Source organism: Sinocyclocheilus grahami, unplaced genomic scaffold (genome assembly GCF_001515645.1).
Source record: "Sinocyclocheilus grahami isolate Dianchi unplaced genomic scaffold, SAMN03320097.WGS_v1.1 scaffold313.1, whole genome shotgun sequence".
NCBI classification, from domain to species: Eukaryota; Metazoa; Chordata; class Actinopteri; order Cypriniformes; family Cyprinidae; genus Sinocyclocheilus; species Sinocyclocheilus grahami.
Genome location: NW_015505492.1, coordinates 1342533 through 1367906, shown reverse-complemented (window position 1 = coordinate 1367906; position 25374 = coordinate 1342533). Strand labels below are relative to the sequence as shown.

The 25374-nt window shown below is 38.4% G+C and overlaps 1 protein-coding gene across 4 annotated transcripts in view; it reads right to left on the bottom strand.

The window, feature by feature from the left end:
• Positions 1 to 6863: 6863 nt before the first annotated feature.
• The window catches only part of LOC107601861 (SERTA domain-containing protein 2), a 33650-nt gene continuing 15139 nt past the window's right edge, over positions 6864 to 25374 (bottom strand). The window contains exons 1-2 of one of the 4 annotated variants that reach the window (XM_016294188.1): positions 18449 to 18697; positions 6864 to 8517 (exon numbers count right to left, since the gene is read on the bottom strand). In XM_016294188.1, the coding sequence (XP_016149674.1) occupies positions 7395 to 8510 (1116 nt within the window). In that variant the 5' untranslated portion in view covers positions 8511 to 8517; positions 18449 to 18697 and the 3' untranslated portion in view covers positions 6864 to 7394. Of the gene's footprint in view, positions 8518 to 18448; positions 18698 to 25374 lie in introns of those variants that run through there. The other 3 variants (XM_016294189.1, XM_016294186.1, XM_016294187.1) reach the window with 3 other exon arrangements.

The following is a 25374-nucleotide window of genomic DNA, read 5'->3' as shown; positions in this document are numbered from 1 at the left end:
TTTATTTAATTAATATAATTTAATTTCATACATATTTTATTTTATTTTGAGCAGGGACATTACATCATGTGCTTTTAGAACTAATTATTATTATAATTTTTTTTAACAAAGTATGGACTTCTGGGTGACAGCAAAAGGCTGCATGCACTGTGACCGCCTCTGTCCAGAAGTGTATTTGAGCATGCAAATTTAATAAGTGTTTATTTAGCAGGGCCAGCCTGTAATTAGGTTAATGCTGCAGCCGCTCTGCACTGCTCTCCCACAGCTCCATTCTCCTCACCTGCTCAGGCGGAAAGCACCACAGACGGACCTGGCACTGCCCGCCATGCTCTGTTCATGCCCGCTTGGGCCTGCTGGACACCTCACCCACCTGCCACACATGATGCAATGTTCGACCCTCTAACTGACATTAACCGTCACCTGCTAATATGACTAACTGTAGAAAATGCTGTTGGATGCCTAAAAGTGTTCCAGGGCATTAAAGAAATAAACATCAGGTGAACAGATGTAATAAACTTAGAATTTAGGATGTCATATTCAAGATCTTTCTTTCAGTCTGCTTCCCCCATATCGATATATTGCAATCTGTTTCTTTTTCTCTGTCTCGCTCCCTCACTGAATATGGCTTATTGTGTGTTTTTGTGAATGTCAAGCTCCCACACACTTCCTCACACCCACTCTCTCCATGTCGCAGCTGTGTGTGGTCTGTTTCTTACTTCCAGTTCTGGCTCCTCACTCTGGGCCTTTCCCCTCAACACACACACGGTCACAAATACAAGATCACATGAATTAATGTACAATCACATGACTGCCAAAACATTGCAAACACATTCACAGCAACACACCATATAAAACTGCATTGCTTTGAATGAAATGTCTGATAGCGAATCCTATGTTATGCAACAGGTTTAAAAATCCAGAAAGTCTGACAGTCTTGGCTCCATCCTTTAGGGCTCAGCGTCCTTCATAATAATTAACTCTCAGTGACCTTTGATACAGATGTAACCCGGCATAAGCTCACTGTTATATGGCACAAACTTTCATTCTTTTGAAACTTCTAAGCTCCTGTAGAATCTATATGTCTGCTGCCTTTAAATCTTACATTATCCACCATTGTTTTCATTCAAAGTACTTGTTTGTGTTTCAGGTAACTTTAAAAATATTTCTCATAAAATGTAATTGATTTTATTCATTTATTAATACATTCATTTATATACACATTTATCAAGTCAAAAATATTATTTATTATGGCTAAATCTACATTGTTTTTTTTACAGTATTCAAACAATAATAGACTGTATTCTGACAATAAAAATGTAAATACAAATTCTGAATTTTAGAGGGAAATCAGTGTATGTCAGTGGAATTTTATTGTAATTTTTGTATTTATAATGCAGTGCCAGTGTACCTGTTACCGGGAGTGAAGTTTATGCTTTACATCAAGGACCACAATGGATATTAGTTTTGTTTTAAACTTTATTGTGTTATCCTTGACGAATAGAGTGCTCACTACTTTTTTTGTCAAATAAACAAACAAACAAACAAACAAAAACAAAAGTCAGTAGAGCATAGTGATAACAATGCCAATGTTATAGTGTTTTTGCCCAGTATACATACTGATAAATTGTAATGTATTGATTGGTGCTACAAAATACATATACACAAGGGATGTTTGACTCTATTAAGTTTTGCTCTTTTATTGACATTAATATCCTGAAGTAACCATTATGGTGATTACTGTTGCTTTTGGTAGGTAATGTAGATGTTGTATAAGTCTTTTCCTGCTAATGCATTTTAAATGATAGCAAATTGGAAAAGTTTACTGGCTAACTCCAAGTCATTTGTTCAACATTCAATCTATGCTTAATGTAACAGAAGTTTTGTAAAACAATGTAAAACATTTATCCTCTATGTATTTCAAAGGTTTACAAGTATTATATTGTTAAATATTACTTTCAGCCTTACTTTCAGTCCTCACAATAGTTTTATAATGGTACAAAAGACAGTGTATTATTTCGTGTAAATTGGTCAAACAATTGCTCTCCTGTTTAATATGGAAACTGAAATTTAATTTGATATTTTTTCTTGAATGTCAGATATTAAGCCAATGAAAATCTCTCCGTGTTGAAATGCTTCGTATGATTTATGATCTATACCAGATAGATGAGTGTATGTGTATTTATAGAGTAATAATAACGATGAATTGTAATCAAGCAAAGTAACATGTAATATCTGTATCAGGGACACAGTAAAAAAAGCATTACCATGTATTCTTCAGAGGAGGGGTGAAGATGCAGCTGTCGTGCACAATTCAAATTCCAGCCAGAGGGGGCAGCTATGGGTTGGTGTGTGTGTGTGTGTGTGTGTGTGTTACATAAACGTGCAACTGCTTGTGTGCCTGCTGAGCTGGGCTTGAGGTTGGCTGAGAGTAGGTGTGGCTTCTTTCCCTCCGTGGTCACAGCAGAACAAGATCATTCAGATATTTGCACAAAGCCAACCTGACAGGGAGAAGGGGAGGAGAGGGAGGGGGAGAGCAAGGCTTTTGCAGGCTTTCTTCTTCTTTCTTCTTTCTTTTCTCTCTCTGCCTCCACAGAAACAAGGAAGGCTGTCTAGTTCATGGCCTGTGAACTGAGCAGAATCAAATTAGAAATGCAGCTTCATGGGCAGTTTACTTTCTCCCTCTCATTCAATTTGAAGGCATAGTTCTCTCAAAATAAATATTCTGTCATCATTAACTCAACCGCATGTTGTTCAGATGAATTTAGGGGAATGTCAAAAGTGTCACTGGGGCAGTACCTTTTCAAAAGGTACTAAGATGTACTTTTAAAGCACTAATATGTACTATTTAGGGATAAATACGATACAAAGATAAACTTTTATACCTTTTCAAAATTAAATATAAAATGAAATTATAATCATTAAAGTTAATGTGAAACTTCACAATGACTTTTTAATCGGATATATTTGCGAATAAAACGGGATATTCAAGTGGACAATCCTGAATGTCATTTTTATTCATCAATGACTGGATGCTGAAAAGTGCTTGAGTCAGACTGTAAGTCAGTCAGAGGTCAAGAGGTTAAAAAGTTAGAGGAATATACCTGTCTATGTAAACACTAATAAATTAATACATACAATCTGACTGCTGAAAAATCAAATCTGTCAAAAAAAAATATTATTTTAAAAAATACAACTTTTTAGTATATGAAGACTTTGAGGTGCACTCTGCCTGTCAGTCATTTAGAGTGTTTGGGTTTTCTGACATACCTGTAAATGACTGAAGTTAATAAAACTGCAAACATTGCAGTACCTTCCAGTCATGCATTACAGTGAGCTGCAGTAAGGAAACATACATTCTTTTTTTCCTTCGGTTTGACCCATTTCTTCATGTGGATAAAAGTGGGCCAACAAAGAACGTTGAAGGGAAAGGACGAATACTAACCACAGCAAATTAGTCAGCTTTATGACACAGGCCCCATAACGCTTACTGGAAACAATACAGTATGAGAAGGCAAATATTTCACCTGCTATCTGCACATGAAACATGAAACTTGTTAAGAAGCTTGACTATAAAGGGCCGGAAAATGAAAACAAGCCTTTTATGACAGCGCAGGATTAAAGTAGTGTTCGCATAGAGCTGAACTGAAAGGTTAGAGAAAAACAACTAGAGTTAGTTTAGATAAAGGAAAGAAAAACATAGTAAAAGTGAGATGGTCAGCATGAGTGATCCTACAACTCATACACTGACTCACCACTCTCATAAAAAGCAACATTATCCACCAGGGAAAAAAACATTCTCACTGACCGGAGATCAGTTTGGCCGTATTTTGTGCCGGCCATCCCCCTACACTTTACACAGACACTGCCATGTGCTAAAACTGTCCATGCAACACTGCTGTGTGGCCCCAATACTGGAAATAGACTCCTGCTACCAGCTCATGAGTCATAGGTGCAAAATGGAGGCAACTGTTGATGCGGAGAAATGTCCGCTGTTTCATGCAGGGCAGCGGAATGACTCAGAAATTAAACACCTTTACCTGTTCATTTGAGGTAAAAAAACCTTTATGGAACAGTTCTTAAAATAACCATTTTTTTCTTAGTTTGAAGAAATCAACAGTCCAAAGAACCTGTTTCCACAATAAAGAATCATTTTGTGCACTGGAAAGGTTTCATAGATGTTAAAGGTTCTTCATTGAACCACAGATCCTATAAAGAACCATCATTTTTTTAAGTGTATGCACTCACTATATAATCTTTAATAGTGGCATGTTTTAGTGTGATGAAGAAAACAAACACTGAGTGTAATTTTTATCCATTTATTGTATGATATAAAACTAGAAAAGTAAGACTGTTTCAAATTCATAGACACGTGTCCATATTTTATATATATATTCTACAGTCCACACCTTGATGCAAATACAGTGATCATCAGTTGATGGGTTATTATTTTTCTCAAAATGAATATGTTTGTAATATTGCATAGAAAAAGGCACAGCTCCAAGGCCTGAAGATACAGCCTTTCTTAATGAGCAGAAAAAGGGGTTAGACCCTCCACCACATGCTGTCTCTCTTTTTCATACACACACACACACACACACACACACACACACACACACATACATGTACACACATATATCCCAGTGGTCACTATCCTGAAACCACGTTAAACTTCCCCGAACGTGTGGTCTGAACCATGGGACAGTGAGATACCATTAAAAAACAACAACCAATGTCATCAGAAATCATGCTGCCTTTCTTTTTTTACATTTGGCATTGAGGGTTATCAAAAAGATTTTCCCAGAAATAGGCTTTGGAAGATTGAAATTCTGAAGTTTGTAGAGAATAAAGTATTGCTTCACAAACCTTTCCCTTGCACACAATCTGAAATATATAAAACATTAAATACTTATAATTAAATAGGGGCAGGGAGTGTTGACCTAGACGACTAGCACAAACACCACCCCAAATTATAATACAAGAAACTAAACAGACACAAAATAATGCATTATTAAAACAAGACGAAAAATGGCTTCCACCCCAATTAATAAGCAGTGATACATTCCCATAAGCATAATACATTCCTATCTCTTATTCTGTACAAATTACAATCTGAATGTTAGCTTCACATCAAAAATAAATATATTTACACAGGAAACAAAAATAAATAACAAAACAAAAACTCCAAATCCAAAAAAATCCTATAATAAGTAATATTAATCATAGTTTTGATTCCGTAGATTTGTCCGCTCGGCTCTCATTCACTCATGTTTTCAATTCTCAGACAATCTCTCTTCTGAACTCTGGGGGATACAATCTAAATTGTCACCTCTGTCTTAGGTTCAAAAGCCAGATTATTAATGGTCACACTTATATGATAAATAATGTTTCATTTAAATATAAACGTTTTCTTCCCTCTCTGACATTGCACTCTACATTGTTTAATTGATTCTTACAAGGAAGGCATATTATGCACAGTTTTTGTCGGTATGTATATCTAACATTATTATTGTAAGCTAGTTTAGTGTGACAAACGCCATGTGAAACTAATACAGCTGATTTGATAAATGGTCCCTCTCCTTTTATGTCAGGTGCACATAAAATAATCCTTCCAAACCTCATCTGATCAACATCAGTGGTTTATACCAAGTGTTTATACTGTGTGGTCTATTGCACATACATGCAGAATACTCTCCCATCACACCTGTGCATAACTTAACTCCACCTAAATGTAATGCGAACATTTCTACTGGCCAAAAGACACTAAAACCCAGCAGGACAACAGAGAGAGAGTCTGATTGGACCATGAACAGATACCATTAATAAAACTCAAACAAACAATGGTATAAATAAGATAAAATAAGACCAAACCATACAAAAATCATCTGACATCTGTACAATTATGAGCTATAATCCTGCATGCATTAGTATGTTAACAGAAATGTACCGTTGTACTGGTGAGAGATGTACATGAAAGAAATGTTTGGCAAACAGATGATGATGATGATGGAAATGGTTAAAAAAACAAACTGAATAGCAACCATAAACTTTCTTGCCCGGTACAGTTTTTTTTCCCCATTTTGCATGAACAGACATGCATAGACCCTCTTGTTGTGCATTAGTGTAGCATTAAAAACTGAACAAGCCACTCACTGAGTGATGATATAAAGACAAAACAAAGGCCAAAAAAGAGAAGTTACGACAATGCCTTGACACAGATAAAAAAGGAAATGGGTGAGAAAAGTTGACAGTTTGCTTATTACTGATCAGAAAAGCATTGATTGCATACATTATTTGTAGCATAAAGGGGTTTTAGCATTGGCTTATCAAAGTAATGTATCTGTAAAACAATGTGCATCAGAACAAATGTTCACTTATTGCCAGCTGAGATGTAAACACACGGAATCTGAGCCATTATGGCAGATCACAAGAAATTCGGTTGGTTGACTGTAAATATCTGACCACTACACACATGCATGTAGAAATAATCCAGTAAAGCATATTTCATAAATGTGTATATTTCAATAAATGTATATGTTTTACTAATTGAATGTTAAAGGGGTAGTTCACCTGAAATTAAAATTATCATCATTTACTAACCATGTCGTTCCAAACCGGTGTAACTTTATTTCTTCTGTGAAACATGAAAAGCTATTTTAAAAAAAGGGTGCAAAACAACATTGGACCCCATTGACTTTCATTATATGGACAAAAAAATTAAAATATCTTAAAATATCAAGAAACTTATATAGGTTTGGAAAGACATGAGAGTGAGTAAATGGTGGACTATCCCTTTAATGAATGTTAAAATGGAAGCAGACGACATTTTTTTAATAAATGACCACATATTAACAGACTACTTTAAATATTACTAAAAAGCAATAAAACAGCTTTGAATAGAAAAAAAACGTTCCAAGTTGCTCTCATTGTGCTTCGTGAAATTGAAAGAAAAATATGAAAATAGGCTGCTGTTGCAAATTCTTGCACCTGTATGCTGAGAAGGGGAGAGACGCTACTCCTCTAATAATCCATCTGGTTCAATTAGAAATGATGAGGAGGAAAATGAGACAAGACAAACAAACAGGAATTTAGCAAGTGGTCATAAATGATGAAGGCACTCAGATCAGCCAGAAGCCAAAGTGTGTTCTGTAAGATTTCTTCATGTTCATTTTTGGGAAAGGCAAGCACAGTGCATGCACAGTGTTAAGAAGTAGTACTGGGTAACATCACCATTAAAATGGACAATTTCATTTGTTTTTAAAAACAAAACAAACAAAAAACTGTACAAAAAGCCCCCAAACACTCACAAAGTGATTATTCAGTTTTCGTTCTCAGTTCATATTTAAAAACTCTTTGACTGATTTTGCATTTCTTCCTTAGTTCCCTTCCAAACCCGGTCATGATCCCACAAGCACCTCCATAATATGGTCCAGTTCGGTGAGGTCCATTTTGAAAGGCTGGTTCGAGCTGACAGCAGGAGCGCCACCGCTGTAGGGTGAAAGAGTCTTGAGGAGCTCGTCAGCAGTCACCATAGGAGCCAGTTTCGAGGGGGCCGTGCCCGAGGACGAGGTGCAAGGGTCGAAGTCGTACATGGAAGTGTCAATGTCTGCAAAGAGGATGTCGTCCAGGGCCAGGTCTGTCAGAAAGCCCGAGGACGAGGCGGAGGGTGAGGTGCTCATATCCAGGCTGTTAGGAGGAAGAGTCTCTGGCGCGTTAGGGACCGCAGAGTGTTCCTCAGGCAGCGGGACCAGCCCTTCAAGCTTTGGGCTGCAGGGCTTACTGCAGTCTTTGGAGTCCAAGGCCCCTGAGTTTAAGCTGGGGGGACACAACGGCAGTTGGAGGGACACTGTAAGGGACGAGAGGGAGGTAGCACCAGGCGCTGATGTAGTTGTAGGTAAGGGTGAAGGACAGAGCTCCTCAATCTCATCCAGGGCAGAAGAGAAGCTGTCTCTGGCTACAGCTGAAGGGAGTCTGGGAAGTGTTGGCGGAAGAGGAGGAGCCAGCGGAGAGGGTGATGTGCAAAGCGTGACACTGTCCTCCTCTAAAAGCGAAGCTGGGGTGAGGCAGGCCTCCAAAGGCGCTGGGTTTGACAGCACTAGCGAAGGCGATGTCAGGACCGGAGAGGAGAGAGCCGGTGACTGGGACAGCGGTGGAGCAACCATGGACAACACGCTGAAAGCAGGCTGCGCCTCGCGGAAACCTTCATCCATGGGGTCGTCGGGAGGAGGTGAAGGGGGGAAGAAGAGCGGCCGCAGGTTGCCCTCCTGCTTCAGTTCGTCCTGGATGCGCCTCAACATGTTGTTGATGAGCACGCGCTTTTCCAAGCTGGGCTCGGTGAGGGCCCGGTGGTTGTACAGCTTCATCAAAGACATGTTGAAGATGGTCTGCCTCTGCAGGGTGTAGGAGACCTTCGAGAGCCCGTTGGCCATCGCTCCGGCCCCTGCCGCCAACGCTTTGCCTTCCAGCCCCTCTTCATCCTCATCTAGTTTCCGCTTTGCCCCTTTACCCAACATATATCTGCTTAGGAAGTAAAGAGAAACAGAGAGAGCGTTAGCCATACAGCCACTCATTACCTTTATGACTCATTGGTGTTTATCTCGCTTATGACTCAGCACTAGTTCCATATAAATCTCTTGATCTACAGAAAAATAACTAATGGTAAAAATACACTCATTTCTAGAAACGGAGATATTAATGGTGTGTAATTCTTTCTATGGTAAAATACTTTCTCCATGGCAGATGAACATGTCGAGACAACAACAAGTTAACCAATTTTAGGTTATGTGGCCTTCAAATGAAGTTTGAAATATCATATTTATAAGTTATGTTGCTGAAATGTGACATTGGAATGGGAGTGTTGATTTAAAACATGGCCGAAACACTGATTTACAATATAGACAACATAAAATAATATATCTATATATATAAAAGTAATAGAAAATGTTTTTAATTTCAGATGGGTTTATCACAAAATAATTATTTTGTTTTGTTTAGGCTACTTTCGACTCCTACTTGAATGCGTGATGTCATAAAAATGAATGCCTGACTCGGAGGTACAAGTTTCCTAGGTGCATTTGATGGCAGCATTAAATCTGCTGAAAAGTATAAACACTGTGACACTATCAAAACATTGCTCTGTTTGTTTGAGAATTCTGACCATAGCAGCACTAGCTCAACCAATGAGGTGAGTTCGGGGGCGGGGCTGGTGGTTTATCTGACTAATATCAGTTAGGGGGTGTGTTTGGGGAACCAGTTTGATTAATTTTTGATATTCTGCTGAATGCCGCTAGTTCACAGAAACTGCACATTTCACTTTTAAATAATAACACGGTCCAGAATAACACAAAAACATTTTAAAAATAGTTTTTTAGGCTTTTCTGCCTTTATTTGAAATCATGGTGTAGAAGGTGACATGAAAGTAAAGAAAGTGCCAGGGGAAATAGAACCAGAACATCACTCAATCTTGGTTCGACATTTTGATGATTCACAAAAACACCAATTTAATGTTTAAAATAAATAATAGCACTTGTAATAGTTTTTTATGAATGGCTATTTTCATAAAAACATGTTTGAAACTATAAAACCAATAGATGAATACAACAGTTGGTATGACCCAGTTGACCAAACAGACTTGGTTAAAAATACAAGAAAATGTTTCGATAAACAGATTTGTGGCTTGAAGCTTGGTTGCTATGACATTGGCCTGCAAGCTGTTGTCATATTAGCATTCGGTGCCGCCGCTGGGGTGAGTCAGTACAGTCTCTGTGCATTCGTTGCAAAGATACCAAAATGCCTCACGTTACAACACTGCCAAGCAGATAAGGTAACAATATGGGAAGACACTCAGATGTACGCACAATGTTTATGCAATCACAGCATCTCGAACAGGACATTAACAACAACATCTCAGCACGAGAATTCACCCTCGAGTTACGGGGAAAGATGTGCTGCTGGAAATAACTGTACTGCATGAGCTGCTACTGCAGGAGCGTTTACAGGAATACAGCTCTGACTACTCCTTCCTGAGCCATGCTGCAGCGAGAAGGGAGGCAAATGTGTGTCAGACTTTCAGTAAGTACTCACGGTAAGAATGTGTCACATGAGCGCAAAGCCCTGATCACTCCCTGCTTAAACACATGCTGGCTGCACGAAGACAAGATCCAGCTGAGTGTTCGGTGGAAAAGGGGGACAGAGAGGAGGAGCGAGTGTGTGACCTATGCTGAGCTTTGAATGTTAGGCAGCTGTGTTCTCATCTACTGTGCACTAGGTTCATGCTACGAGATTTAAAACAGATCACATGAGCCACCGTAATATTACAGTACACTAATTCACCATTGCTCTGCAAGGAGAGAAGAAAAAGGGTTGGGGTTATGGAGACACCATTGACAGATGGACTGAAAAACTTAAAATTGTACACTGGAACGTTTCACTGTGCTTACAACATAGCGTGACTCAAATGTGGAAGCTATTTTAGAAAAAGATCATTTGATGAATGGTTTCTGTCATGTATTGAAGTAGTCATTTAAATTTAATTCACTAATTTGCTAGCTGCTTTTATCCAAAGCGACTTTCACGGTATTCAAATTATACCGTACATTTGATCAGTACGGGATGTGTGTTTCCAGAGAACTGAACTCAAGACCTTGGAATTTATTGCACCATAATCTACTAGTTGCGCTACATTAATACATTTTATTAAAGGCGGGGTAAGCGATTTCTGGTAGCCAATGTTGACATTTGAAATCACCAAAACAAACACGCCCCTACCCCAAAAGGGTCTCGCCCCTATTTTGATAGCTCCGCCCCACACATACGTACGCAACCCAGGCGTACGTATGAAAAAAAACGTATGTTTTTTATTTTTATCATCCGCCATCTCTATCCTTCTGTCGCTCAGCTCGCTAATGTCCGTCCTGTGCACTGAACGCTCTCTCCTCCACATCATGAGTAGACACGCCCCTTACTGCTGATTGGCTACAAGTTTGTTTTTCTAGTCGGCCCGAATCAGTTTTCAAAAGCGTTTTTGAAAAATAACTTACCCCACCTTTAATTCTGTGATACTCTAGCATGTTTAGAACAGCATTCGCCACCTCTTTTTAATAGTTTAATGCAACATACCTTAATGTTCAAAGGTTTGTGGTTGGTAAGATTATTTTTAATGTTTTTGAAAGAAGTCTCTCATACTCAACAAGAATGCATTATTATTAGAAATTAGATTATTACTAATCAAAATTACTGCTTTGTATTATAACAGTTTTAAATGTAAAATTTAAATAATAAAACATAATTTATTCCTGTGATGACAAAGCTAAATTGTCACATGATCCTTCAGAATAGGATACTGAAAAAAATACTGATTGTCCCTTAAGACAGTACAACCAGTAACTATGGTGTTTACCTGACTATGGTCCATAAGAGGACTTGGTGATGTCAGCGAGAAAGAAAGATGTTTCAGAAGATATTACATTTTCATGAAAGATTATGAAGATTTTTTCCTTTAAAATAAAGAGTGCCAATGAGTCATTCACAAAAAGACCATGAGTATGGATTAAGAAATTAAAAAGTCGATTTTGATTTCAAACCAACTTTAAGGTCAGAATGAGGGCTATTTATCAAGTAAAACATGTATGTGTCATTTAAAACAACAGATCAGTCTTCTCTCCAGCTCACATGGAAAGCACAGAGACAGGCAGTCAGGAGTGAGTGAGAGAGACAGAAAGAGAAGGAAGCCTGTTCCTGAGGCCTCCCCTCATTAGCATAAAGTGAAGCCCGGTAGCAGTAGGCAGCATTGCAGTGTGCTTGAACCTAATACAGGCTGACAGCCTCACGCACCCTAGCCCTGCCTGCATACACACACACACACACACACACACACACTCTGCGCAGACGCAAATCTGTCAGGCAGCTCTTCTCACTCAGGAAGTGCAAGTGGCTGGGCCTGTTGCCTTGCTGCCTGTTACCATGACAAACACAGTCAGCTGGGAATACACCCAAAGAGTTGACAAAGAGAGCAAGAGAGAGGGAGTTTGGGGGAGAAGAGGAGCTGAGGAAAGTTAAAGAAAGAAATGTTTCTCTTCGCTGCTTCTGAGACGATGATTCTAAAACAATAAACGACTAGCTGGAGAGAAAAACAGGTTATGTCTGCCGGAGATGGATGTGCATTCCAAAGCATGGCGTTTACATGCAGAGCACGCAAATAATTCATAAGATGGAGGGTTCACGAACAAGTAAACAAGATTTACAATCATATGCAGTCCAGTTCAGTTAATTTAGTGTGTGGGGGGGGTGGGTTTGAATTATTATAATTATTGAGTTTAAAGAATATCTAGAGAGATATTTAAAACTATAAGCCAGTTTGAAATCGAAAAATAACCCAATAAATAAATGAATAAAAGAACAGTGACATAGACATGAGCACAAACGATATTCAAGATATTAAAATTAAAATAGTAATATCAATAAAAAAAACTTTAGACTAGAGTCTTGCCAAAAAGTTGAGGATGCAATTTCAGGCTGTTTTCGAGATGTTATTGGAAGGATGAGTAACAGAAAATGAGTCTAAGAATGGCACAAATAATACAAATAGCATCTTGCACTAAGCAACTAAAAAGTCACAGCAAATTTGTGTTCAGATCTGAGGGACTTAAAGAGACAGACAAAAATGTAACAAAAAAAACAGGCAAAAATCATTGAGAACCACAAACTGTTTAGTCTTTCGTTGTGGCTATAAACTCACCCAGAGTAGCCCTATAACTGTATGCCATTGTCTGAAGCTTTCAAGAAAGTCTCTAGCAAATAAAGTTTCCCCACAGTAATCCACACAGAGGAATGCCACGGCAGCTGAACGCGTCCTTGTGACTCACGCTGAGGAGTGGATACGACTGTCTGCAGCGCTCAAATGCCATTGCCGCCCCACCCTACGCATTCCTTCTGATTGTGCCTCTGACTGCTTCTGCTTCTCTCCATCATTTTACTTTCATCTTCAGCATGAAAGGTCAAAGTGTGTATCCTTCTGCTCCCTAGTTCAGAAGTACACTGGCCAGGGAGTTTCTAGGCCAGTCCAGTACCATTGTCAGAATCATTCCACTGCTCTGAAACATGCAACTAGAAATTCCCAGAAAGCATCATAAAAACTAGTACAGATTTGCCACTCACGTGCACATCCCTAATTATTATTATTCGCTTATTATTCAGGAATTATATTTTTATTTAATAATTTAAAAAATTTTTTTGTTAATTTATAATTTTCTGTGGCTTTATTATATTCGTATGTATGTATGTATGTAGCTTTATGTATTCAATTAAGTACTTCTTTTTTTCCAGACAAGCACATATTTTATAACAGTTGTAGCTATAACAAATATGACACATCCAAAGAGACAGACAACATGGGTGGGAAGATCTTCACCACTTCTTGGTTCTTTGACTCTTTATGCTTGCCAGTTGCAAATTACCTTTACCAGAGTGACTGGACAACCTGTACACTGGCTCCTGACCTGGATATATTAACCATAGGGGGACAACAGGAGGAGCCAGAGAGGAGGAAAAAGAGGGGAATGTTGAGTTCTCCTCAGTAAGAAGTGCTGGGGCAGCACACAGTGTTCCCTCACGCAAAGAGACATTCATAAACAGGCAACCTGTCTCATTGCTCCCTAATGCACCAGTGCTGAGCAATGACCCTGAGTGAAAACTCTCCAAGGAGAGGAAAAACACAGTGTCAAAAAATGTCTCTGGTGCAAGACGGGCTTTATAGAGTTTGACAAAATGGCTGGCAGAAGCCCACCTTTAAAGGACACCTTCAGAAGCGCAACTTAGATCCCAGTTACGGCTCCATCCAGTAGCTAAGTGTCTGAGACACAGCACCGGATAACGGTGGAATTAACGTAAAAAATAAGGCAGAGGCCTTTCGGGAGGAGAGCTCTGACTGAGTTGTCAGAGCAGAGTCTGGAAATATGTCAGGGCTGCTAAGCAGGCTGTACGTTCTGTTCCAATCCTACACACAACACATACGGCACATGAGGGACCGGGTGTTATGCCGGAGCTTCGGCACTGGGTGTACTGGTGGAGATGGAGTGAGAGAAGGCGGCAGAAAGGATGGCGTGAGCTGGCGAACAAGTGCAGCGGAGAGGATGGAGCACAGAGCGCAGAGTTTTCAGTGATATTATGATCCTGTAACAGGATCTGCACGTTTCCATGCCTGTGCTTCAGAGCTCCCCTCCCCCCTCACCGTGCTATTTCAGATCCGGAGGGTAATGATTCCCACAAACACACACATACACACTCACGCTGTCTGCAGCTCTCAAACACCTGCAGAAATAAATGCACAAATGTAGACAAAGTCACATGCATGTTGCGAAACACTGAGATTTACTAATGCAAATGCGTGCATTAGACATAACGGACATAAACACACATAAAGGACAACAGCAGTCATGAAGCAGATGATGCTACTGGTTAATGCCATTTTGCCCATTGGGATTTTTTAAAAAGTATTTGTTTAAGAGTTTTAAGCCATGAACCAAAACAACCAGCTATGAGATGAAACACAACATTTCAAACTTTATGGCAAAAATCATGTGAAAATCAGACAAAAGGACAAATGTACAATACTGTTTACTTAACGTTTTTAATAAGGGAAATAACTACAGCACCATCTATCTATCTATCTATCTATCTATCTATCTATCTATCATCTGTCTGTCTGTCTGTCTATCTATCCATCGCTACTTGCTGGTCAGTGGCACTTGGAATTAAGGGGAGGGGCATTCTCATTCTAAAGAACTGATTGGACAAAAATTTAGTTTATTATCATCACCAAAAGAGAAAGACTGCATATTTTAAACAAAAGTGATTTTTGCCAACAATCAGGAGTAAGAACTAACTTTCATACAACTCTAATTGTGCTTTAATGGGGTCTTCAATGACGATGATGATAGGAGAGGGGAAAAACTCACAGTTCTGTAGTCTTACTGTACAGAAACATTTCCAGCACGTTTCACCATCCTCTCCACCTGGGCTCTGTACTTGCTGTAATTTGTTGCAGTGCAAAGATGGAGTGTCATTTATATGGGAACTCCTGATCAAGGCACAATGACACTGAACAAACAAGCAAAACAGTAAGAAAGTGAGACTAACAGAAACAAATGGGAAAGAGGCAAGACAGATAGAGAGAAGGCTATGGGAGAAAGGATAGACAGAGAGAGAGAGAGAGATGTGTGAGACGGTAAACATAGAGCGATTGAGACAGACAGATGGAGAAGGGCCAGACGCCACATTCCCACACAGCACCAAGTGAAAGCTGCAGGGGTCAGACAACCGTCTGACATCTTAAAAACTAACAAAATAACATGTCTGTAAAACTGTCGCATGCTGAATCTGTACTGTACCTCACCCCTGCCTGTTGTACAGTTTTTACTATACCATAACGTCTCACACTAAAAGTGGACAGATATGCATCGGTTGCTTTACTGCAGTTTTTTAGAACATGATCTCACTTGTATTGGCCAAAACTGAAATGTAATAAAAGAAAACACCAGTAACTAGGCAAGCAAATCTGCACTGTGTAGCCATGTAAAATTTAGAGCTGTCTGTCTTTACTTTCAGAGTGTATAAGAGCTGATGAAAACTCATTCTGCAACTAATGCTCTTCAAATTAGCAGATAAGATGTCCGTTTGTCACAGCTTTTTTGGGCCACTGTGAGTCATAACTAGTAACGATATGTAAAAAGAGTGAGTAACGGCTGATATAATTCTGCTACATTATATATATTTTTTTAATTTGAAAGAATTCTCTTAACAAAGCTGAATTTATTTGTTGAAAATACAGTAAAACAGTAATATTGTGAAACATTATTTCAATTTAAAACAACTGCTTTCTATTTCAATATATTTTATGATTTATTCCTGTAATGCAAAGGTGAATTTTCAGCAGCCATTACTCCAGTCTTCAGTGTCACATGATCCTTCAGAAATTATTCAAATATGCTGATTTTGCGCTCAAAAAACTATTTTTCTAATTATCAGTGCAGTGTCCGTACTGCTTAATGTTTTTTGTGGAAACCATGAAGAGGCATTGTCCAATGCAAAGATCATCCAACTAATAGGCCTAGTGGAGCTATCAATCTAACAACCAGCATAAAACTGCAATTTTACTCTCATAAATGAAGGATAGATGGAGTGGATGACACACTTCAGAGCAGGCAGCGCTATGGATCTCGGTCTCAGAGAGCAGCAAAGAGGCGGCACATACTCTGAGAAGCTTCTTTACGTCAGCAAGAGTAACAAGACAACCCACATTACAGATTTCCCCACAGGCACTGAATGTTGCAAAGCACTGTATCATGCACATATACTGTACGCACTATCACTGGAGATGTTCACTTTGTTGGATACCTTATGCATAAATTAAGGAATGTATGAAAAGTTTGCACTTATGTTTACAGAAAACACTCACAGTAATTTCACACTAAAATCATTCCCTAAAAAATGCCACTGTTTCTGGAGTAACTTAAGCTGTGCTGTAATATACTGTATGTTGAACAAAAAAAATGGGGAGTGCAATATAAGAGAGGAAAGATTAAAACTTCCCTTAAACTTCTCCTAAACGTCACACTCCTGTTAAAAAACAGCTAAATAGTAGCTGAGAGAGGAACGCAATTCAAACCGGTTTGACCAGAGGGGCAGAAATCTTGGAGCACTATGTGAAAGTGTAAGATAGGCATGCACACACACAGTTACACACACCATTTAAATGAAAATAAAACTCAACAAGCAACAGGTGATGGAAATGAAACTATTTAACAATAATTATGTCTTCCTTCTTTTGCGTTACTAGTCCTCCTCTTTTCACTAATCAGGTACAGTATCATATCTCATTTCAAGAAACTAGACTGTGAGACAGGCTATTTTACTGAAAGTAATAGTATATAACTGAAAATGATCTAATTCACAAGACTAACAAATAAGCCCAACTTTGCAGCATAAACCTGAGTGGCCTATCAACATGTACTGGTACAGAACAACTTTCTGATGTCCACTCTTCAAAAAGTCAGCGAGGTGATTTCTGGACACAGAATACACCCACTTTGTGACATTTACAATTAAATGAGGGACAAAACCTCATTTTTCTTCTGTGACTGTGTTGCAGGAAGGAAGTGCACATTTAAAGATGACACGGAGAGTACAACATGTAAATGTCACGGAGTCAGTCTTTTTGTTTAAAGGAAATAAGACAGCCATGCTCAGACTGACGAAAACGGGTTGTAATCTACTTTGCTTAATGTGAACCGTGCATTCACTAGAAAATCCAACTGGACCTTGATCCTCTGAATCTACTGAGTGTGTGCGTGCATGTGAGTTATTCGGACTTTGAATGCCAGTGTGTCTGACAAGGATAGCAACTGCAAAATAACTTCTGCTGTGAGTCGCCACAGATTTCACTGACTTCTTTACATTAAAGATAATGAATAAACAGTTTAAGTGATGAAAACAACATAGTATCTTCACTACACTGTTATAAACTTACTGCTGCAGGTTGTGACTTAAGATTTTTCATATAAAATTAAACTCAAGTTTAACTCTGCTGTTTCTACAGTGTAATTTAAAGTGAATTTTCAAAAAAACAGCGAAGAAAGATATTGCTCACACACTACTGAGACATAAAGACACTGTCCCTCACAATCCCCCCACTGCCATTTTCCAGTATGTGAATTTGTTCCATGACGACCAAATAGGCCTACATTTATTTAGCTTAATCAGAAGCCAAAAATAAAACCATCTACTGTGTCAAAGCCATTCAATGCCTATTTACCATCTAATCAAAACCATGTCTAATTCAACCGTGAAGTGAACATTCAACTTTGTACAAAGTGAGACTGTACAAATCATCATAAATGTTATAAGAACATCTTATTTCCATTCATTGAACATGTCACAATCATTTCAAAGTGTTTGCAAATTGCAATAAACATGCTGCCACTTTGATTTTAGTTAAAAATCAGTAAACAAAAATGAAACTTTTCTATTTTAATGAGTTGAAATTGTTTACAGATACAGTAAAGCCCAACATCATGCTCTTATCTAAAATTTTAAAAAACATCCGATTTTAGTGTAAAGTGTCTGTCTGGTTCTGGATCTCTGTCCTAGAGCCGAGCTCTTCAGTCAATCAGATCAGTATCTTTAATATCAGTACAATAGAGCGCAACCATAAAAACATTTAGAAATATCAAGATGTTTAATTTGACTCAACTGGCGACTCGGTTCGGCTACAGAGTGTGTCTGCCTTGGGTTACGACATGCCTGTGAACTTTCCTAAGATCGCACCGACCGCCAGACAACAATGCATGAATACACGTATGACTGTTGCCCCTGCTATGTGCAACAGCAGTGCCGCCGCAGCGTTTCCACGCCACTTACATGATCTCAGTTATTTATGAATACGCTCCGCGCTTACCTCGTCTACTTCAAGTGGAGGAATAAATTGAAGCATCGGGATGGATCTTTGTTTTATTGTTGACAGTCGGCACCGATAAAACTCTCGCAGCTGATGAGGAAGGTCGGCAGTGAGTTTGTGGAGAGAGAAAAGGACAGCAGACTATCCGCGAGCCCGGAGTCAGTCACTATGACCGACACATTCGCCTTCCAATGCGAATGACGTCGAGAGAGACTTGTGCTCGACTACACAGAGCCTGGCCTCGGAAAAGTCCAACCCCTACACGCGCAAGCACCCACTAACTCTCGGGCTGTGTCTCAAATACTAGCTCGTTGCCTACCTAGACAGCGTCACGGGCGCGTTGCGAGAGAGCGACACTTGCTGACACTTGAGTTGAACTGACGCCGAAAGTCGTCTGTGATGAAGTATGGCTCAATAGGTTTCGAGACATGACCATATTCTGTCTGTACTATAGCATATAGGCAGTAGAAATGGGACTGACAAAAGTTTTGTAGTCGACATGTCTTGTTTCATCTGAACCTAATAAAAATTAAACAGGTTTTGCTCGGTGAAAGGAGCTGCTTAGTCTGCAGAAAATGTGAATAGACAACTTCAGCAGGTCAAACTAAATTTCATACAAACAGTTTTATTTTATTCTAAGGAGTTTGCAATTTTTTACTCAAATGTGAGACTGTTTAAACCCCAGATTTGTGTACTTTGATCAATTTTCTTATAATAAACATTAAATAAATGTAAAAAAAAAACTACAGAAGTATGTGTAATAGGGTTGCACTTTTAGCCTAAATTAAGCTGTCGGTCAGGCTAGCAAGTGAAGCAAAATATTTGTTTGATCATTTTTACTTAAGTAACAGGGTTGAATGTTGAGCATGAGGAATGCAGTCAACATGACCATTTGTGTTAAAGGGGTCATATGATGTTGTTAAAAATAACATTATTTTGTGTATTTGGTGTAGTGAAATGTGTTTATGCGGTTTAAGGTAAAAAAAACACATTATTTTCCACATACTGTACATTATTGTTTCTCCTCTATGCCCTGTCTTGTCGATTTTTACATTGTGTTGTGATTGGCCGAATACCTCAAGCGTGTGACGGAAATGTTATGCCCCTACCATACTGTGATGCCCTGTCCGGCTGGAGCGACGAGACAAAAACATGAAAACCCTTTATAAACGAGGCATTTGTTTCATCCAGTGGGAACATAATTACGGATTATAATGACTTATATTGTCTTTTTACACGTTGTGTTGCATCGCGCCGCGTAAACATAAAACCATGTCTGCATTTGTGATCGGAGAAATGACAAACAACAAGTGCTATTCTACACTGCTCAAAACTCGCGTTTGAATCGTCAGTGGCAAATTCTTTAAATATGAAAACGTACTTACAGTCTGTGAGTCAGAACAGCCGGCATTGTAGTCTACTCTCCCAGGATCAGGAAACAGTCCTCCATAAAATGCGCAGCACACGTCTGAATATTTGGGTTGAACTGTTCTGGAACAGTGTTGTAAATACAACTTAACCACTGATTTCTAGTCGTGTCCTCTTTTGAAAGGCCAAACCAAGTAGTTTCGCTTTCACAACGAAACACACAGTGTCACACACGGCGGGCAAGAGTGAGCGGCGGCCGGAGGCCTAGAGTGAGGAATGGCTGGCAGCTTGAGAACGGCGCGGCCGGCGGATTCGACGAAGGAGCGGCCGGAGGGCTTGAGGCAACCACATGTGACGACCCCAGGCTGGACTCCGCTTCGTCCACGGATCCGGCGATCCACAGCGTGAAGTTGATGTATTTCCTCATTGACCAGCATGGATCAGCTCCAGCATCATGAAGCAGATATCGTCCTCTTTTGGAAGGCCAAACAAAGTAGTTTCACTTTCACAACGAAGCACACAGCGGCTTCAGTACATGGCGGCAGCGGCAACAATACTACAGCGAGAATAAAAGTTACACCTTCTTTCTTTGCGTGAACATTTGGGCGGCGTTATGCAAATCTTCCCACATCGAGATGTAGACATGTGGGGGCGTGTTAGAACGAGCCGTTTTAGGTAGGCGTGGTTGACTCTTAAATTTTATAAAGAATATCTCTTTGGATTTGAAACTTTAGTCTTTGCAACTTTACAGATCTTCTTTATGCACCAAGAGCTTGTAACACTCCAAAGAGAAAGGAAAAATTGAAATCGCATCATACGACCCCTTTAACATTGAGAAAATGGAATGTGATTATTTACTGCCATGCTGTAAAAAGTGATCAAATCATGTTATTATTTTACATTTGTAAATAATGTTACAGTTTTTGTAATGGGAGGGGGGGGGGGGTCATGCTTTAAAAGGGTTGTGTACAATGTTGGTCACCACTAAATATTGCATTTCTTATCATTAAAAGTTCATAAAAAAATGTTTTTAATGCATACATAAAACAAATAAATCAGTTTTTTTAATGCTTTTAAACCATGTGATATCAAAGTGTACTCTCATACAAAGGCAAAAAAAGAGATGTTCTTGAGTGCATGTAATGAAAAAGGGTTTGTTTGTGAAGAGTGAGCATATTAGAGAGCAATATGCAGCATGCTTGACCTATAGTTCCAACAGCTGCATACTGTATGACCTTACTGATGATGCTCCTATAGAGGCCTCAAGCTATCGAATTGCCACCACATGGCAAGGACAAGCATTGCATGACTCATAACCTGCTTTATACTGTATCCCTCTAAATTAATACTCCAGCTGTATAATAACAGTTAAACATAAGACAGTTCAATCGAACAATACAATTCAAATGTATAATAAACAGCTCACAAATTTGCTGCCAACATCAAGCATATCTGATGCAAAAAGTCATCCTTTAAAACTGTCTAAATGATTACTCTGCCAGATATAAATACACATCATTTTAAACTGGACACAAGATGACATATGAGATCATAAAAGTGGCACACTTCTTTTAAGCAATGCATCATCCCGGAATAAAATGCTTCACTGTCTGCCCTTATTTTTGGACTTGACCCCCTGTATTTATGTGGCAATTAAGCATTATTTCCAAAGTAAACACACAATTCAAAACACATAAATAAACTTTGCTCCCTCTCCAAGGGAACCAACTAACACAGTTTGCACACTTCAGCAATGCAGTGTGATTTATTGCCACCACTGCAATAACACAGGGCACGTTTCCATACAGCGTACACCGTTCATGTACCATCGCCTGTGTATTTGGCAACGAGGCATTACGACAGGCACAACGCTCACCTATTTTAAGTCAGCAGCGTGCTTAGGTTTAGGATGTTTCCTGCTCAAATGTTAGAAAAATTCTTGCATATTGCACAAACAAAAAACAACATTGAATTGCACAAAACATACTAACTTTATTAAACATCTAAAGCCACATACACATCTTACACTTCTCTAGAGCTATGGCTCTCAAATTTTCCACATTAAAACAGCACTGGAGTGAACGTGAAACAAAAAGCAGCGGTGTGAATCCGTGTTCCTGTGTCTATCTCCATGTTGTTATAAATAAGGAGGAGAGAGCTGAGCAGAAGGGTGGTTCTAAATAAAGATTTCAGGTCAAAAACAGGAAATGGCTCAGTGAGTAGTCGAGGTAGGACGGAGTAGTGCTGGCCGCTGGGTGGCATCTACAACATCCCCTTTGTTCCCCCACACTACAAGTAAGGAAGCGCAGCCCGTCCCATTTCTCTCTCTCTACCCCCATCTCCCTGTGTCTCTCTTTCTCCCCTCCCTTTCTCTCTCCCTCCCTCCGGATCTCTCCTGCCTATCTTTACGAAGCCTGTCTTATACGTTGTGACAGGGTATGATCATTTGTTGTGGGAACCTCCCAACAATTGCCTCTTCAGCAAGAGCGTTGAACATGGCACGAACAGTGTGGGCATCCATTAAAAAAAAAATCTGAGTCATACCGAATAATGAGCAACTGCTTTATTTCATGAGCTAATCCTACTATGATGTGCAAATCTTTCGTATTTAAAGGGATAGTTAACCCAAAAATGAAAATTGAATCATCATTTACTCACCCTCATGTTGTTCCAAACCTGTATGAATTTCTTTCTTCATTTGAATGCAAAAGTTGATATTTTGAAGAATGTGTGTAACAGTTGCTGGTAGCCATTGACTTATAGAAAAAACTTTGGAAGTCTATGGAATGGCTACCAGCAACTGTTTGGCAATTGACGTTCTTCAAAAATATCTTCTTTTGTGTTTAACAGAAGAAAGAAACTCATGTTGGAACAACTTAATTGAGAGTTTAGACAGGATTAACATTTTTTGGTGAACTATCCCATTTAAGCTGAGAAACAATCAAACAAACAAAACTCTTAGTAAAGTTTTTATTACATACAGTCCTAAAAATAAAGATTCCAAAATGGGGGTTTCAGAATAACCATTTCCCCCAAAAAACCTTTAAGTGAACAGTGAAAAAAAGTAATTTTTTTTTGTGCAATAGAAATGTTCCATAGATGTTAAAAGTTCTTTATGGAACCATACATGGCAATAAAGAACATTTATTTTTAAGAGTGTATACATACATACATACATACAGATAGACAGACACACACACACACAGACAGACAGACAGACAGACAGACAGACAGACAGACAGACAGACAGACAGATAGATAGATAGATAGATAGATAGATAGATAGATAGATAGATAGATAGATAGATAGATAGATAGATAGATAGATCATTATTAATGGACAGTTCACCCAAAAGTAAAAACTCTATCATTTACTCAGCTTCATGTCATTCTTACCTTTATTAATTTTTCTGTGGAACAAAAAAGATATTTTGAAGAATGTCCAATGTTTAAAAATTTTTGTCCAAATAATGAAGGTCAATGGTGTTCAAAACAACGTGGACAAAGAAATCCTTTAAAATATCTTCTTTATGGTTCCACAGAATAATGGTTTGGAACATCATGAGGGTGAGTAAGTACTGCTAGAATTTTAATTTGTGGGTGGGTGAACTGTCCCTTTAATTGAAAAGCCTCAAAACAACAGGTCATGCATGACTGAGGTAAAACGTGAAGCCCTCCACTCCATGATATGACGACAGATATTTGGTGTTGATATCACCAAATGTGGTGTGAAATCACTCTGCTCTATTACACATAGCCATGCAAACAAAAGAGCTGCTTGATTGCAGTGCTGTTAATTACAAGCCTCTTCAGGGTCCCAGTGACACAGACACACAGGGTTCTGGTGCCAGCAGAAACGGCCCTGACTAAACTCCTGCTAAACCCTCCCCTCCACATCACAGTCCACTCCACTCTTCTGCTACACTCCGTTGAGTACCCTTGGTACGTCTGTCTCCCTCATTATCTAATTTGGCTCATTATCATGCAGACACACTTCAGCAGGGGGTGCTCCCTCATCTTATTGCCATAACTGATTGCGGCCATCGATAAATACCTGTTTAAATCAGTGGCCTGAAAGAATCCCATGTGGAAAAAAATTATATATTATACTAAAAAATAATATATATATATATATATATATATATATATATATATATATTACATTTTCCTTGCAGCAGCCTACATTTAGGCTTTATTAAATTTTTATTCAAATGTGTTATGTTCACATGTTACAGACAAATAAAGTTACAAACAAAACAAAACAAATACAAAAGAAATAAAGTTTTTCTTCAAACATGACATATGTAAATGTATTTTCTGGGATTTATTTGTTTTTGGTGTATTTTTTGTGAGCATTTTTATCATGCTCTCATGTGTGGGTTCAGTTATTTAACTTTTATGGCAAATAATAGGTTCTGTTCATTGTCGATAAAAGTGAAATAACTGAGCATAAATATAGGAACCTGAGAAAAATGCTCATTTTAGAAGAAAATTTCAGATGGCACTTAGAGGCTTTTGCATCTGAACTCTTCATATGTAAATATATATTTTAAAATATTGTTGTTTTTTTGACATATAGAATTGTAGATATACACTATTCAAAAGTTTGGGGGTTTGGTAAGATTTTATTTATGTTTTTGAAAGAAATCTTTTATGCTCACCGAGGCTACATTTATGTGATTAAAATACAGTAAAAGCAGTTATATTGTGAAATAAATATTATAATTTAAAATAATTGTTTAAAATGTTATTCCTATGATGCCAAAGCTGGATTTTCAGCAGTCATTACTCCAGTCTTCAGTGTCACATGATCCTTCAGAAATCATTCTAAAATGCTGATTTGCTGAAGAAACATTTTGTATTATTATCAAAGTTGAAAACAGGTGTGCTGCATAACATTTTTCAGAATTCTTTGATGAATAGGAAGTTCAAAAGTACAGCATTTATTTGAAACAGAAACCTTTTGTAACGACTTTACTGTTCCTTTTGATCATACAACCTTGCTAAACAAAAGTATTAATTTATTTAAAAGAATTCAAGTTTCTGTGCAATTACATAAGTTTCGCATATCTTTTCTTGTCTCATGACTCATGAGTATGAGCATGTTAAAACACGTTTCAATAGCACTGGGGTTGAAAAAAGTACTATTCATTTCTCTATATGTAAAACAGAAAAAAGTTAGAGTCCATCTAAACTGTCTGTTTCACTGAATCAATTTAAAACTGACCCAATTATTTGTCATGACTCAAAATAAAGAAAGCCAAAAGTCAAAAGACATTGCTCATACATTAAAATATTTTGTTAAAAATATATCCAAGTAAAGATTGCTGTTTATTACCATGCAGTGGTATATTGAATATAAATAATAATAAATTTAAAAAATCAAGAAACATTTTTCCTGGATTCATCAAGCTTTGATATATTTAGTTTTAGCTATTTAAAAATGCTATATTTATTTTGAAATATTTGCCAACAAAGGCTGTTGAAATGGATGGTTTCTCTGAACGCAGAAAAAAATCATCCTGAAAAATATTTTCTTGACTATATTGGCCAGCCGT